The sequence below is a fragment of the Eleutherodactylus coqui genome, chromosome 1 (assembly GCF_035609145.1).
Source record: "Eleutherodactylus coqui strain aEleCoq1 chromosome 1, aEleCoq1.hap1, whole genome shotgun sequence".
Lineage (NCBI taxonomy): Eukaryota > Metazoa > Chordata > Amphibia > Anura > Eleutherodactylidae > Eleutherodactylus > Eleutherodactylus coqui.
This window is the reverse complement of record NC_089837.1, coordinates 484,698,485-484,716,413: the sequence shown is the minus strand read 5'-3', so window position 1 is coordinate 484,716,413 and position 17,929 is coordinate 484,698,485. Positions and strand designations below refer to the sequence as shown.

General features: G+C 44.0%; 1 protein-coding gene across 2 annotated transcripts in view; it reads left to right on the top strand.

Moving 5' to 3' along the window:
* RB1 (RB transcriptional corepressor 1) overlaps positions 1-17,929 on the top strand; it is a 168,075-nt gene that overhangs the window by 49,736 nt on the left and 100,410 nt on the right. The window contains exons 16-17 of one of the 2 annotated variants that reach the window (XM_066586021.1): positions 2,187-2,260; positions 4,709-4,884. In XM_066586021.1, coding sequence (XP_066442118.1) covers positions 2,187-2,260; positions 4,709-4,884 — 250 coding nt within the window. Of the gene's footprint in view, positions 1-2,183; positions 2,261-4,708; positions 4,885-17,929 lie in introns of both variants that reach the window. The other variant, XM_066586015.1, reaches the window with a different exon arrangement.

The window sequence follows — 17,929 nt, the reverse complement described above, 5'->3', positions numbered from 1 at the left end:
AGAGCCATCCAGGTGGCTCAGAAGAGCCATCCAGGAGGCTTACAAGGCCAAGGGCATTCCTCCCCCAGAAGGTTTGAAAGCCCACTCTACTTGGGCGGTGGCATTTTCCTGGGCAGAAAGAGCGCACGCCTCAATCGAACAGATTTGTAACTCAGCCACGTGGACTTCTAGTCATACGTTTATTAAACCTTATAGGCTGGACATTAAAATCTAGTGAGGATGCAACCTTCGGGAGGAAGGTGCTTCAAGCAGTAATCCCTCCCTAAAAAAGCCCATGCCAGTTATTTGGTATTCCTCCAGGTGTATGCTGTCATGATGACGAAGGGAAAACGGGAATTTTTCTTACCGATAATTCCCTTTCTTAAAGGCATCATGACAGCATACGGGCTTTTCCCCCCCTACCGACACGGTTACCCTTGTTGGCTTAAACACATGAGGTAATGTGTATGCTTATGATTTCTTTGTCTAAGGTGTGTGGGGCCAATAAAACACACCTTCTGGTTAAGTATACTGTCACTGTGGTTATTTGGAACGCACTGGTGTTTGGTGGAGGGGAGGTGCTTTTTATGTTCTGCCTCTTCCTGTCCCATCAGGTCAGCAGGTGAGCAACCTCCAGGTGTATGCTGTCATGATGCCTTTAAGAAAGGGAATTATCGGTAAGAAAAATTCCCGTTTTTAAGCTCATTTTAAAATAATCGTGCAGCCAAAGAGCGAACGATAGCAGCGTTTACACGCAACGATTATCACTCATATGCCATGGCTTGAATGAATTTTGAACGATAATCGTTCAGTGTAAATGGGCCTTTGCCATCATGTAATTTGATAGAAACTCTGCTTACAGAAGTGTTTTATGTTAACATTTATGGGAAATTCACAAAATTTTCTGTAAATGCTTGATTAGTACAGCTTTCAAAGAGAATAGGTGGGGAACACTCCTGGGTCCCCACCGATCATTGTAATAGGGGTCCTGAAAGTCCCAGGAATGATTAGAGGGACATTTCAGCATGTGTACTGCCACTATATTGTTTTCAGAGGGACTGCCGAAGATAACCAAATTTAACCACTCAGCTATCTCTAGCAGTCTCTTTGAAATAAATGGAGCACCAGAACACATGATCGACCACTGCTGTAGTCATGCATAAACATTCAGGACCGCCTTACTCATGATGACTGGGGTCCCAGCAGTTGGATCTCTACTAGTTAGCTATTCCCTATCTTGTGGATAGGGGATAACTTCTAGTGGTGGGACAACAACCTCTTTTAGGAAACACTTGGGCAGATTGGTGTACTGTGTTATGGCTAGTCCCGGGTCCAAGGGGCAATGCATAGTTTTTTTAATGGGGATGTTACTTTAAAAAAATTAAATTAAAAATTATATATTTTTTTTGTAATTAAAAACAAACACTGGCACATTTTCTTTTCCTCATTTGTTTTTAATTCTCTGGTTGCATATTTTTTAATTTTATTTTCTGTACATAATCATGGGGTTTTCCGTCTTGCGCGAGCTGCTAACTGCACTCAAATATGCTTTACAGCAGCCATATAGACATAGGAACCTGTAGTTCATAGCTTTCTCATTGATTTATATGTAAGCCTTTTCCAGGCATGCTCTGTCATTATGCAGGTAGGCGGTGAGCTGTCACTATCACCTATTGTGAATGGTAGAACTAGTATTATCTATGTATAGGTGTTAACTTTCATTCTAATCCGTTCTGTGATTTGATGAAAATGAGATGACTGCTGAAAAATGATCTCTACAGAACAGGAAGCGTAAGCCTTGTTTTATGAGGTTCAGTAGCTAGTGTGAAAACTGCAAGATTTCATGATATTTTTGGTTTCAATATAGATAATGACATGGAAATTTTAGAAAAATTTGCCAAAAAAAATCTTAAGTCTTTTTAATTTGAAACTTGATTTAAATAATAATTTCCTGCTGACAGATTCCCGTTAAACCCCAGTGCCATGCTCCTCCCTCTCACACTTTGCACTTTGTACCTAAGTTTGCCCAGAATTCTTTTAAAAAAATTATTTTTTTTTGCTTATCATTTGGCTTTTTATAAGATGTTTGGATTCGTTACTGCAATCCCAATAGATGCCTATAAATATTACTTCTGTCAATAACTGTGAAGTGGGTATGTTTGCTTTCCTTTCTCTTTACTTTACTTTTCTTTGTCTTAATATAGCAGGTTGTTAAATAATGACACATTCCATAGATGTCTGTTGGCCTGTGCTGTTGAAGTGGTCGTGGCTACTTATGGAAGTAAGTCAAGGGATCTTTTTTGTTGCATATTTACTAAAATCTAGACTAAGGCCTCATGCCCACGGCAGCAGAGTTCGTCACGGCACCCCCCACAAAGACGCCATACTCTCCCCCAGATCCGCTGTGTAGCTCCTGCATTACACTGCCGACGCGTATGTGCAGTACAGGCATGATGCGCCAGGCGGAGCGCGTATTCACGCTATACTTCCGCTGTGCTACAGCAGAAGTATAGCGTGACGGGCGGCTTCTATTGACTACACGCATTTACTGGCACGTATTCCCGCGGCAAATAGGACATGCTGCGGAATTCCGCGGTGGAATTCCGCAGCAGGTACATTGAGCTATTAGGTTCAATAGAAGCTAATAGCTGCAGTGAAACGCTGTGGGCATTAGGCCTAAAAGAGACCGAGAACCCAATATTGTGTAACATTATGCAAAAAATGTTAACATTATAACATAACCGATACTATATTACATACTACAGTAACTACCAATCTGTATAATGTAGCTCCTGTATATATAAAAAAAAAAAGAAATGTACTATATGGAATATTGCTACAAGCAAGGAGCACAAATGGTCCATATGTCTATCTAGGTGGTTATGAAGAGGCATATAGAGCTTGAGTTTGCGGTGAAGCCAATGGATGGGAACACTATTATTACATATGTCAAGAGCAACTTTAGGGGTGGTTTCACACTTTATTGTGACCATTTTTCATGAGATTTTTCAAGCCAGAAGTGCTTCTAGTAAGGAGAGAGTAGTAGAAGTTCTGGCTTTGGTTCAAAAAACTGCATGAAAAACTGCCACTAAAACGTGACTTTAAAAACAAAAAGCATACAAACCTGTAAACCTCCCCTTTTATACCATGCAGTCTGTGCTCGGCAGCCTCTTTTTAGCCACTACTGCAGAGCTACCTCTTGCCAAACAATCTGTCTAATTTTGTAAACTTTTTTAAATTCCCCAAGCTCATGTTTTTATCATGTATGTTGTAGATTCGTTAGGTTTTATGGCCCGTGTTCTCATGTATATTTAATTTCGTACTTCTATTAGCATTCTAATCTTGTATTTTTACTTGTTGAATATTTTCACTCCTGATTGTGCTGTAAAACACTATGGAACATTGTCAAGTCATGGTATGATGAGCTACAATTAGGCCGCTCTCACACGGTCGGTTTTTACAGCGTTCGGTGCGGCGTTCCAAATGCTGCGATAAACTCTGTGAAACGCCTCTCTTGATTTCAGTGCGTTTCACCATTTTATTTTTTATTATGCACCTCTTCACCAATTGCAATGATGGGGTGTGCTTAAAAACTCAGTCAAACACGTTTGTAAAACACCTCATTTTTAGATGCCTGTGTGGGAGCAGCCTACGGCTGAGCTCAGAGGCCATCGGGCGCGCATAGTCATTGTATCTGCCAGTAAAGCAGAGGACCTCATCCACTGGCAAAAGGGGGAAAAAAAGCATCTTTTGTCTGGGTGGTATAAAGCACAGCAAACTGTACTTTGCTGCACACTGGGCACAGAAAATGTGTAAGCCAGCATTTTCCAAATTCCAGTCCTACTGACCCTCCAAGAGGTCGGGTTTTCAGGATTTCCTCAGTATTGCACAGGTGATGTCATTATTGTCAGTGTTTGAGACCTTGCCACAGGTGTTCTCTATAGGATATCCTCAAATCCTGACCTGTTGAGGGGGTTGTGAGGACTGGAGTTTGTGGAAACATGGCTGTAACCCATTACTGCTCAGTGTCATGTGTATATATACATAGAGAGTGGAGATACATTCCTGCAAGCAGAAATCTATGGAGAACTGCTGCCCTGAGCGTGATTGTGTTACCAGGCTGCAGGAAGGATCCAATCTAGGGCTTTTGTGAAAACAGAAAGATTTTAAGTGTGTTCACCCCGCAGCAAAATCGCAGGTTAGAGTAAGGCTGGGTTCACAATGCTGCAAATTGCCGCGATTCTCCGCGGTGAGCCTATCTGTCAGATAGGCTGACTGCAGAGATCCATCTGCAGGCTCCTGCACCCGGGCGGGGGAGATCCGCCGCAGGCTATCGCAACTTCCGTGGACAGGGGGCCTTAGACTGAACGATAATTATTCATTTTGGCTTGTTTGAATTTTTTAAAACTTTTTTTTAAAGCACAGTTGTTCCATCTTAAAGCACCTTTAGCTGTAGTGGTGACTGCCGGTAGATGTGTAACTGCTCATCTGTGGAAAAATCAAAAAGGGGTTCATATATTACAACCAAAGAGCACATATCTGGTCTCATTGGCTAGAACCTGAGCCAAAGCCAGAAGTGGTTCCACCAGGAAGGAGCAGTTTTTCATTTAAATGGATGTTGCAAGTTCCCCTGATCAGCCACTATGCGGGGAGAGTCTAACTTATGAAGTTATTTCATTGACCAATGCTTGTAAACCACACATTTCTTTCTTTTTTTCTTTTCTACTAGGGAACCTTTTACCCATTTCTTTCCCGTGGATTCTCAGGGTCTTTGAGCAGAGAGCATTTGACTTTTTCAAAGTGATTGAGAGCTTTATTAAAGCTGAACCAAGTCTAACGAAAGACATGATCAAACATCTTGAGCGCTGCGAACACATGATCATGGAGTGCTTGGCCTGGCAATCAGTAAGTTACTATCAGAAAAGAAGCTGTTGTGTATGGTGGTTTATAATGTTACATCTCTAAGGCTGCTTTATATGTGCGTCGGCGGTTCAGTTTTCCTGCGTCGTTTGGGGAGCAGGAGGGGAATTTCCTGGCTGAACAGGTCTGTCTTATAATGTAACCGAACGGACTCCATTAACTATAATGGGGTCGGTTCAGTTTCCACTCAGCTGCCCGGCATTTTACCAGAAGAAAACGTTCTGCATGCAGCGCTATTTCTTCTGGTTTTATACTAGAACTGCGACGGAACCTCCGAACTGAACTTCCAATGCAGATGTGAGCGCAGCCTAATTGCTATAGTCATTTTTGTGTGTTGGCTTTTCTGCACCCTGTTTACTGTTTGAGTTTTGATAAATAATTATGTTCTTTGCTGCAAGTTTTAAATGTATGAAAATCCGTGACATCGGTGCAAGAAGCCAGTTCAGCTATGATACATGTGCTCGTTTCTCCACGATTCACTAAAAGCTTTTCATACTCCGCTGTTGGGGTGATGGTCCTACGTCTGCACGAAGTTGTCCCTGGTCTCTGCCTCATATGAAGGACACTTTGAGTGACAGCTTTGAGGGATCATTTTGCATAAAGTATTAAGTAGCTACTCTGCTACTTAAGTACCAATTATGTATGCAAATGAAGCCTTCTCTGAAAACAGTTAATAGCTCAAGGGCTCTTATCTGCGCTCAGATCCTTTGTTCTCCAGCTGGAAACAATGCTATCAGCACTCCCCATGGAGAACTGCTGATAAAAGTGAAGGACGATTTTTAGGTTCACTTGAATCTAACGATCAGCTAACAGAGCCTGAAAAAACGGACGATGGGCGCTCATCTACACGCACCGATTATCGCTAAAATGATCGCCGATTTGCAATTTTTTATTTTTTTTTAAAGCGAACATTGGCTGGTGTGACTGGGCCTTAAGCAGTCCGTGAATTATCACTTTGATGACTGAATTACAACTGACTCTAAGGTGAGCAGCAGCCAGACAGCTTTGGCACCGCTTATCTTCCCAGAAACAAAAGGTCTGACTCAAGTGTCTCTAATCCTTCTTTTTTTATTTCTGATATCCTCTATCTGGGCGACCTTGAGCCACCCGATATACATTATAGAGTTGTTCAGACTACTAAAGTCTGAGGCCATATTGACACGGCTGAGAGCGAGTTGCACCCAAGATTCTTGGACATAACTCGCATTGCACGGCACACGGACACCCCACATCACATGTCCCATTCTCATGTGAGACTTGCATGAAAACAGGACATGCTGCAATGTTTTCAAAACTTAAGACCATTGGTCCTAAGTGAAAAAACCCTCATGTGAGTGATCCCATTTAAATGAATGGGTTAGTTTTCTGTGCACAGACAGAACTCGCATGAGAATATGAGCCATGTGATGCAGCCATATCTGTATAAGAGCCTTCAGGATGAGTTTTTATGTAGTAATCGTATTCTTGCCCCAGATTGGCACCAAATTTATAAAAGGCACCTATTATAGGCGATCTATGTTAAGGGATTGTGAAAGAATTATATGAAAAAAAAACTAGGTGGTACAAACGATAGTATTTTTGTCATTGGAATGGGGCTGCTTGCAGGGCACGTCACAACGGCACGGCCAATGGTTGAGCACTAGGTGGGAGTGTTAAAATCGGAGCTTTGTCCTCCCAACAGCCAATCGCTCTGCTTTTAGCCGTCTGAATGTACGCCCCGCCAAACGATTAAACACTCCCCTCAAATCGCTGAACGGTTAAACAAATGTCATTTAAACCAAACGAAGAGCAAACTGCCAAACGATGGATTTTAAGCGGACTGAAAGATGATGAACGAATGGGTAACGAAACATGCACGATGGGCGTGCGTTTACACGCAACGATTATCACTCAAAAGACTGCTTTTGAGCGAATCTTGAGTGATAATCGTTGTGTCTAAATGGGCCTTAAGTTTTATTCGGGACGACCATTGTGCACTTAAGCACAGGAGCGATAGCTGTTTGGTGAGTGGAGGCAGAGCGGGTCTGAGATTAGTAATCGGCTCCATGTAAAAGGTCCTTAAGCCTTTGTAGCTAGGGAATGGGGAAGTTAGGACCCCAGCCTCTAATAGACTGCAGCTTGTGCATCCCCTCTTCCCCTATCCAACTATCTGCAGGTTAGCTTCCAACCCTCGCATGAGGCTGAGCTCTGGTAGTTCGCGCTCCGGTGCACGGATCATAGAGATGAATTCAGGGAGGGATAGAGAGGACTGTGAAGTTATTGTACTCTCTGTGATCAAGCAGAGAGATTCAGGAACGCTCTACCCACTTATTAATGTGAGGGCCCAGGGACCATGAACAGTAACCGGCTTTCACTGACCTAGGAGAGGTTTTAGGCATACTACGCCTCATAGCTTAATGTGAACATGAAACTGTGTACGTAGATGGAGTCCTAGATTGGTATTCACCAAAGAAGCCAAGAACAGGAACCAGAATGCATATGGGCTGAAGCGTCACCCAGAAGAATGCAACCTCCGATTAGACCGGAGAACACACACTTAAGATGCATTTACACGGCAAGATGATTGCTCAAAATTTGCTCAAACAGCAGTTTGAGTGACCATTTTGAGCAATCACTTTGCATAAGCTCTTACGTAGCTTATTAGCTACGTAAGAGCTTATTAGTGTGTAAATGAAGGCTCCCGTTATTTGCGGTAAAGAGCGGGAGTGCGGTCTTCTGCAAACAGCTGCTTTGTTCTCGGAGCTATCAGATGGTATTCCGCTGAGCTGATAGCGCCCAGAACAGCAGGAGCTGCTTTGTTGTCGGATCTATCGCTGAGAGCTCCATCCCGCTGAGAACTCAGCGCACGGTGCTGATAAGGCTCATCGCTGATTCTTAGCTTGCTAAAAATTAGCGATGAACAAATAGTGCACGATGTCAGCGCCTTTAGACAGAACGATTAGTTTAGAACGATAATCATTGTCTGACTAGGCCTTTATAAAGGAAATGCTGCTGGCCCGAGGTGAGTAAATGAGTCTGTTTTAGTAATGGGCTGCCTTTTAAAGGCATTTTCCGGAAGTAAACTATTGTTGATCCTCTGGATAGGGCAATAGTTGATGGTCGGGAGAAGTTCAGAAGTGAACTATTGATGACCTGTCCTCGGGATTGGTCAATAGTTGTTTGATGGGGGGGGTCGTCTGCCCCTTGTGTCTCTGTCGATCAGTGCGGTACTGATTGAAGAGGCCAGTGCTAGCATATTGCCCGAGAGCAGCTCAGTTGCATTCAGGTGAGTAGGACAGAGCTGCAGTACCAGGCACAGCCACTTTAAAATATGACACTGTGCCTGGTATAGACTTCAGTAACAGCTACACTTGCCCAGTCGCTGTTGTCATTTTAATCAGCTGATTGGCAGAGATACCCATCCCAAGGAGAAGTAATCAGTAGTAGTTCACTCCCAAAATACCCCTTTTAGCTCTTTCTTATCACGTATTTGTAGAGCAGGACTCCTAATCGAACATGCTGCGGGTGATAATGGCCTGTTTACACGTAACGATTGTCGCTCAAACAAAAGTGAGCGATTATTGTTGGGTCCGAATGCAAGCTAACAACTGAATGACTAACGAGCGTTGTTCACTTCTCGTCAGTCCTTCAGTTTCAGCCTGCAATAACTCATGGTTGGCTCGTTCACGTCTCGTTACGCTTAAGCATTTCCCGCTCACAGCGCTGTGAAGGAGAAGTCAACGATTCTCAACGATGCTTTGCCTGCCTCGTCCAAAGGAGGCAGAAGAAACCAGAGTATTTCCTGCTGCTGTAATCTAGTTTGCACACAAAATACCGCAAACAGTATAAATCTGTATTGTTGCCCATTTTCTTACCAGCTAGCCACACCCACTTGGTCAGATTTGCTTATACGAGATATAACTTTTGCCTTGTATAGCATGTCCGCATAGACCGTTCTGTTCACTCTGGGCTACCTGTCCATAGTGTAAAGATGCTATTGGCAACCATTTATTTCTGACCGTATGTCTGACTCTGGATTAGGGCTAAGCACGCACAGCGAGCGTTTCACGCTTTTCTTCTGCTCAGTGACTTTTCGCCAGTCGTAAATGTGGCATGGGAAAACCATGTAGGGAGAAAAGTCTGTGTGAACAGATCCCTTGTGGAGTGTTATCAGCTTCCATAGATTGTGCGCCATTAGCTGCATTGCTTATCTCTCCCGGCTGTCTCCAGCACCTGCGGAGGGCAAACACTGCCTTATTTGTGCTTTGGACGTGGGAGTCTAAAGTGTTTGCCTGCTGAGCTGGTTCCTTATATACGACCAGTTCATTATCTCGGCACTGAAACCTGTCTAGTCAGGTGTCTGCTGATTTATGAGATGACTGCATTCCCTTTATTAGGTTGTTTGGCTTGACATCATTATCATAGTCTGTGAAATACACTTCGCAAATGCATTTTGTGGACCCCTTAACTGTTTGCAGAGTTTCTGAAGTTGGTCTTGGCAGTCCTTATTGCCCAGCCTGCAGAGAGAGATAAGCAGACAGTAGACAGTTGGAGTCCTTCTTCTCACAACTTCCTTGTACTTTATAAGAAAAAGTTCCAAAAAACCTTCAACATGTTTTCTCCTCATTGGATGCAAAGCAATGTATGTAAGGCCGGGTTCACACGGGCAAGAAAATTGCACAAGATTTGCGCATTGCGAGACGCACAATAGTTCATTGGCGGGTATCTCCGACAATCAGCTGATTAAAGTGACAATGGCGACTGGGCAAGTGTCGCTGGGAATTCAGTCTATACCAGGCACAGTGCTGTATATTTTATAGTGGCTGTGCCTGGTATTGCAGCTCTGCCCTATTCACTTCAATGCGACTGAACTGCTCTCAGGCAATATGACAGTGCTGGCCTCTTAAATCAGCTGACCAACAGACACCAGGGGCAGACCCCGTCGATCAACTATTGATCTATCCTGAGGATCAGCTATTGACCTATCCCGAGGACAGAACATCCTATCTTGGAGCATGCTCTCACATCACATCTCACATTGTTCTCAGTGGGGCCAGCAGGCAGCATCACACCACATGCTAGATAGACCAACCCGATGCAAGGTTTTCCACATTAAATACAATGGGAGAAATTCTGCAATCCTCTGCTGCGGCTGTCAGCCGTGTCAGAGGATCGAAACTCACCGAAGTGATGCAAGGCAATTTTGCTATAAAATCGCTTTGCATCACCAGGGAACATGCATGTTGGCGAAGACCATATTGGGCCGTGTGAAGTTAGCCCAAGTATGAGCCAGGTGCACACTTACCCTGTGTATGAATTGTGCCCGAGAGGCTTGGGCGCAACTCTCATCAGACAGCACATGGACACTTGTCTGTGTGCTGTCTTGATTTGCACAGCTCGCTGTTTCTCGTCCATTCTATGGACAGGAATAGGACATGCCATGAAGTCGGCCTGAAATACGCTTCTGTGCCGGTGGCCTTACTGACTACATTTGCAGGAGCCTTAAAGGGGTTGTCCCGCGCCGAAACGTTTTTTTTTTTTTTTTTTTTAACCCCCCCCCCCCCCTTTCGGCGCGAGACAACCCCGATGCAGGGGTTAAAAAAACAAACCGGGTAGTACTTACCCGAATCCCGGCGGTCCGGCGTCTTCATACTCACCTGCTGAAGATGGCCGCCGGGATCCTGTCTCTCGGTGGACCGCAGGGCTTCTGTGCGGTCCATTGCCGACTCCAGCCTCCTGATTGGCTGGAATCGGCACGTGACGGGGCGGAGCTACACGGAGTCGGCATTCTGCACGAGCGGCCCCATTGAAGACAGCAGAAGACCCGGACTGCGCAAGCGTGGCTAATTTGGCCATTAGAGGCCGAAAATTAGTCGGCACCATGGAGACGAGGACGCCAGCAACGGAGCAGGTAAGTGAAAAACTTTTGATAACTTCTGTATGGCTCATAATTAATGCACAATGTACATTACAAAGTGCATTAATATGGCCATACAGAAGTGTATAGACCCACTTGCTGCCGCGGGACAACCCCTTTAAGAGGCATCACTGACGCCTGCAGACGTCTTACTATGGTAAGATCTTTGTTGCAGAATACACGATAAAAGTCTGCGACAAATGCACCACCATGAACCTGGATTTTGAGCGGTTCCTTATATATATTACATTTTGAAAGTTATTAAACATGATTAATATCCTCTTCCGCCCTTTCCGGGAGCACGGCTATGGAAGAGAATAGGTAAACAGCAATTACATGGGTGTAAATATTTATCTAGTGCTCGACATTCATGTCGTTCTTACAGGAAGACATTGAATAAAAGTGTAAAGTGCTGTGAATTAGTAATGGGCATTATTAGGCTGACTTTATTGACTTTCAGGTTTCTGAGTATGTTCGGAGTTGGGAGTCTATAGGACACTTGTGGTATGGAGATAATACCCGTCTTTAGCATAAGTCTATATACACATTGGCATCTCTTGATCTTACTGACAGATTGTGACAAATGACAAAATAGATGACAAATGTACAAGTGTTTTCAAGTCATGCTTTCTAACTTAAAGGGGTGTTCCGAACATCACATTTGTTGCTCAATGTGTTCTAGATCTACAATCCTTAAAGAGGCTGTCTGAATAATTGGTGGCATTGGGGGGGGGGGGGGGGGGGGCAGACTACGTTAAATAAGCAATACTTCTGTTGACAAGCACTGCAGAGGTCACACGTGTTTACCCATGTGACCATTGCAGCCAATAGAAGGCCTGCTAAGGCCTTCTACATTAGAAGCCCACTAGACAGGTTTATAGGACGTCACAGGGGCCTTCTGGCTGTGTGATGTCACCTAGCAGATGCCACGACGTTGAAGTGACGGTACAACACTGCACTGATTTTACATTTTTTTTAATATAGTTTCGGACATGGGGAACCCAAAACTACATAAGATAAATAACACGGAAAACCCCTTTAATCCTTGCAAATACACCCATATTTTTTTAAATGTTCCAGTCCTGACTTTGTGAAGAATCATTCACCAACAGGTGTACCAGTCTAAATACAAAGAAGGAAGCACATGGTAAGGTCATTTAGGCAGGTGATATTCTATATAGGGCCAGTTGCACCAACCATGGTGTTGATCCCGATTAACTATGTATTTAGGCACGACGATGATGGCTCAAAATTCGCTCAAAAGCCGTCTTTTGTGAAACCTGTGATCAAAGGTTCAACTTAGAAGCAACGTATCATGCACTGTGATTGGTTACTATAGTCAGATGCTCTTCTCAGCGTTCATAGCGATCTTCCCTACATTTTCAGGGATAATCAAAACATGGCCTCTACCAGTAGCAGATGGCAGTATAATTTTATCACCCAGTAAAAGCCTATCAGGTTATCAGCTTAGTCTGCCATCTTGGATTTCGCTAGTTGAACTTTTAGATCAACGAGTTTGATCCACCAAAATCAGGGGATCAAATTGATCAGAAATTTTGAACTGAGATCACGTGCTTAATCGCATTGGTGCAGTGCTTTTCTACTTGAGCGGAGATCACCTCTTGTTGATCACAGATCAACACATTAGTGCAACCGTCCCTTGGGGATGATAAAAAAAAAGTATTGGGCTCTTGACAAAAACATTGAATTATGTGATCTCCACACAGTAAGGGCACAGTCAGACGAGGGTTTTTTCTTTTTTGCTCACCTATGTGCACAAAAAAAAACCCTGTTTTTTTTCTCAGAAACCATAAAGCCTAGGGAAATGATTTGTATACTAAGGAAAATATCTACCCCCCCCCCTCTGTGTGTATATACTGAGGAGAATCTACCTCCCCTCTGTGTGTATATACTGAGGAGAATCTACCTCCCCTCTGTGTGTATATACTGAGGAGAATCTACCTCCCCTCTGTGTGTATATACTGAGGAGAATCTACCTCCCCTCTGTGTGTATATACTGAGGAGAATCTACCTCCCCTCTGTGTGTATATACTGAGGAGAATCTACCTCCCCTCTGTGTGTATATACTGAGGAGAATCTACCTCCCCTCTGTGTGTATATACTGAGGAGAATCTACCTCCCCTCTGTGTGTATATACTGAGGAGAATCTACCTCCCCTCTGTGTGTATATACTGAGGAGAATCTACCTCCCCTCTGTGTGTATATACTGAGGAGAATCTACCTCCCCTCTGTGTGTATATACTGAGGAGAATCTACCTCCCCTCTGTGTGTATATACTGAGGAGAATCTACCTCCCCTCTGTGTGTATATACTGAGGAGAATCTACCTCCCCTCTGTGTGTATATACTGAGGAGAATCTACCTCCCCTCTGTGTGTATATACTGAGGAGAATCTACCTCCCCTCTGTGTGTATATACTGAGGAGAATCTACCTCCCCTCTGTGTGTATATACTGAGGAGAATCTACCTCCCCTCTGTGTGTATATACTGAGGAGAATCTACCTCCCCTCTGTGTGTATATACTGAGGAGAATCTACCTCCCCTCTGTGTGTATATACTGAGGAGAATCTACCTCCCCTCTGTGTGTATATACTGAGGAGAATCTACCTCCCCTCTGTGTGTATATACAGAGGAGAATCTACCTCCCCTCTGTGTGTATATACAGAGGAGAATCTACCTCCCCTCTGTGTGTATATACAGAGGAGAATCTACCTCCCCTCTGTGTGTATATACTGAGGAGAATCTACCCCCCCTCTGTGTGTATATACTGAGGAGAATCTACCTCCCCTCTGTGTGTATATACAGAGGAGAATCTACCTCCCCTCTGTGTGTATATACAGAGGAGAATCTACCTCCCCTCTGTGTGTATATACTGAGGAGAATCTACCTCCCCTCTGTGTGTATATACAGAGGAGAATCTACCCCCCCTCTGTGTGTATATACTGAGGAGAATCTACCTCCCCTCTGTGTGTATATACAGAGGAGAATCTACCTCCCCTCTGTGTGTATATACTGAGGAGAATCTACCTCCCCTCTGTGTGTATATACTGAGGAGAATCTACCCCCCCTCTGTGTGTATATACTGAGGAGAATCTACCCCACCTGTGTGTGTGTGTGTGTGTGTGTATACTGAGGAGAATCTACCTCACCTGTGTGTGTGTGTGTGTGTGTGTGTGTGTGTGTGTATACACTGAGGAGAATCTACCTCACCTGTGTGTGTGTGTGTGTGTGTGTGTGTGTGTGTGTGTGTGTGTGTGTGTGTATATACTGAGGAGAATCTTCCTCACCTGTGTGTGTGTGTGTGTGTGTGTGTGTGTGTGTGTGTGTATACTGAGGAGAATCTACCTCACCTGTGTGTGTGTGTGTGTGTGTGTGTGTATACACTGAGGAGAATCTACCTCACCTGTGTGTGTGTGTGTGTGTGTGTGTGTGTGTATATACACTGAGGAGAATCTACCTCACCTGTGTGTGTGTGTGTGTGTGTATACACTGAGGAGAATCTACCTCACCTCTGTGTGTGTGTGTATACACTGAGGAGAATCTACCTCACCTCTGTGTGTGTGTGTATACACTGAGGAGAATCTACCTCACCTCTGTGTGTGTGTGTGTATACACTGAGGAGAATCTACCTCACCTCTGTGTGTGTATATACTGAGGAGAATCTACCTCCCCTCTGTGTGTATATACAGAGGAGAATCTACCTCCCCTCTGTGTGTATATACAGAGGAGAATCTACCTCCCCTCTGTGTGTATATACTGAGGAGAATCTACCTCCCCTCTGTGTGTATATACTGAGGAGAATCTACCCCCCCTCTGTGTGTACATACTGAGGAGAATCTACCTCACCTGTGTGTGTGTGTGTGTGTGTGTATACACTGAGGAGAATCTACCTCACCTGTGTGTGTGTGTGTGTGTGTGTGTATATACTGAGGAGAATCTTCCTCACCTCTGTGTGTGTGTGTGTGTGTGTGTGTGTGTGTGTGTGTGTGTATATACTGAGGAGAATCTACCTCACCTGTGTGTGTGTGTGTGTGTGTGTGTGTGTATACACTGAGGAGAATCTACCTCACCTGTGTGTGTGTGTGTGTATATACACTGAGGAGAATCTACCTCACCTCTGTGTGTGTGTGTGTGTGTGTGTGTGTATACACTGAGGAGAATCTACCTCACCTCTGTGTGTGTGTGTATACACTGAGGAGAATCTACCTCACCTCTGTGTGTATATACTGAGGAGAATCTACCTCACCTCTGTGTGTGTGTGTGTGTGTGTGTGTGTGTGTGTATATACTGAGGAGCATATAACTGCCCTCTGTGTGTGTATATACTGATGAGAATCTACCTCCCCTGTGTGTGTGTGTGTGTGTGTGTGTGTGTATATATATATATATATATATACTGATGAGAATCTACCTCCCCTCTGTGTGTGTGTGTGTGTGTGTGTGTGTGTGTGTGTGTGTGTGTGTGTATATATATATATACTGATGAGAATCTACCTCCCCTCTGTGTGTGTGTGTGTGTGTGTGTGTGTGTGTGTGTGTGTGTGTGTGTGTGTGTGTGTTGAGGAGAATCTACCTCACGTGTGTGTGTGTGTGTGTGTGTGTGTGTGTGTGTGTGTGTATACTGAGGAGAATCTACCTCACCTCTGTGTGTGTGTGTGTGTGTGTGTGTGTGTGTGTGTGTATACTGAGGAGAATCTACCTCACTGTGTGTGTGTGTGTGTGTGTGTGTGTGTATACTGAGGAGAATCTACCTCACCTGTGTGTGTGTGTGTGTATACTGAGGAGAATCTACCTCACGTGTGTGTGTGTATACTGAGGAGAATCTACCTCACCTCTGTGTGTGTGTGTGTGTGTGTGTGTGTGTGTGTGTGTGTGTGTGTATACTGAGGAGAATCTACCTCACCTGTGTGTGTGTATACTGAGGAGAATCTACCTCACGTGTGTGTGTGTGTGTGTGTGTGTGTGTGTGTGTGTGTACTGAGGAGAATCTACCTCACCTGTGTGTGTGTGTGTATATACTGAGGAGAATCTACCTCACCTCTGTGTGTGTGTGTGTGTGTGTGTGTGTGTATACTGAGGAGAATCTACCTCACCTCTGTGTGTGTGTGTGTGTGTGTGTGTGTGTATACTGAGGAGAATCTACCTCACCTGTGTGTGTGTACTGAGGAGAATCTACCTCACCTGTGTGTGTGTGTGTGTGTGTGTGTGTATACTGAGGAGAATCTACCTCACCTCTGTGTGTGTGTGTGTGTGTGTGTGTGTGTGTATACTGAGGAGAATCTACCTCACCTCTGTGTGTGTGTGTGTGTGTGTGTGTGTGTGTGTGTGTGTATACTGAGGAGAATCTACCTCACCTCTGTGTGTGTGTGTGTGTGTGTGTGTGTGTGTGTGTATATACTGAGGAGAATCTACCTCACCCGTGTGTGTGTGTGTGTGTGTGTGTGTGTATACTGAGGAGAATCTACCTCACCTCTGTGTGTGTGTGTGTGTGTGTGTGTGTGTGTGTATATACTGAGGAGAATCTACCTCACGTGTGTGTGTGTGTGTGTGTGTGTGTGTGTGTGTGTGTGTGTGTGTGTGTGTGTGTGTATATATACTGAGGAGAATCTACCTCACGTGTGTGTGTGTGTGTATATATACTGAGGAGAATCTACCTCACCTCTGTCTGTGTGTGTGTGTGTGTGTGTGTGTGTGTGTGTGTGTGTATATACTGAGGAGAATCTACCTCACCTGTGTGTGTGTGTGTGTACTGAGGAGAATCTACCTCACCTGTGTGTGTGTGTGTGTGTATACTGAGGAGAATCTACCTCACCTCTGTGTGTGTGTGTGTGTGTGTGTGTGTGTGTGTGTGTGTACTGAGGAGAATCATAAATAGATATTAAACCGATATTAAATATTGTTTATTCTTGTTTATATACTGTCAGGAAATAGGAATATACGGGGTTTAATATCTATTTATGCAAAATGTATTCATTTATTTTTTAATGGAATATTGTGGAGTTTAGATTGCATTTATTGAAAGTTTAACATAGTAATAGCCCGCCGTCAGCGGGAGCGTACGAAATTTGTAAGTAGGTTGCTGTGCTATCTCGCAACCTAAATAAAACTTTATTGAAAACTGTGGAGCGCATATTGTAGCGTTCCAGGTGTCTAACCGGAACGAAATGTGATCTACCTGAGAGGTGTGCACCACGCCCCCGCTAATTACGGAACTGCAATGCACAGTGCTGTAGACAAACTGATTGACGTGTGAGTGCCTATTTATATGTGTCTGTTATTTTAAATGTATAGAGCTTGAAAAAGGTAGTTTTTTCTACCGAAACGCGTTGCTCAAGATTAATAAAGAAGGACATTGGTTCCCTATTTTGAAGCCCTGTATTTCCCTTGGAGCGCGGATAGTTTATTTTATTTACTTTGCATATCTGTTACCTGTTCCTGTAAAGTAAGGTCAGCTTTATGGCCGATGTGTTTTGTAGAGTGGTGCAAAGGACAAAATATAGGTTTCACTTTCGTGTTGCTTAATAGTCCTCTTATCTTTACACCTGGGTCACGTTGCAACTTTTCTAGCGCTAAATATTGATTTTAGTTGACAAGCTGCAGCCCAAGGAAATCTATTACTTGTGTGCCATCTTGCCAACTGCAGCGGTCACTTGACAGTTAGTCAGTAGTGCTTTTCATGGCTGGAATTTCCCATCTCGGCTATGAAAAGCCCAGATGGTAATACCCCTTTAAGGTGCGTTTTCGCGTTGCGGATTTGTCAGAATTACCACAGCAAATCTAGAGGTTAGAGCTGCAGGGTCTTAGCAGACCCAGACCAACTCCGCCAGTGACTATTGCCATTGTAAGCAGATGATTTTCCCTATAACTGGGGCTCCTGTGGATGCCCCAGTTGCAGTGGTAAAGTGTAAAAAAAAAAAAAGTGAATAACCCCTAGAGGTCTTATAAAACGTCATGGGGGACATAGATGTTACAAAAATAAAAAAAAATTCCAAAAATAAGTAATAAGAAAAAAAAAAAATTGCGCCCAACAAGAGCTTACTTTGCTCTTCATCTGTATTGTGGATGGACCCGGTGGCTCGCTGTCAGACGTGCACCGTACAGATTTTTTAAAAACT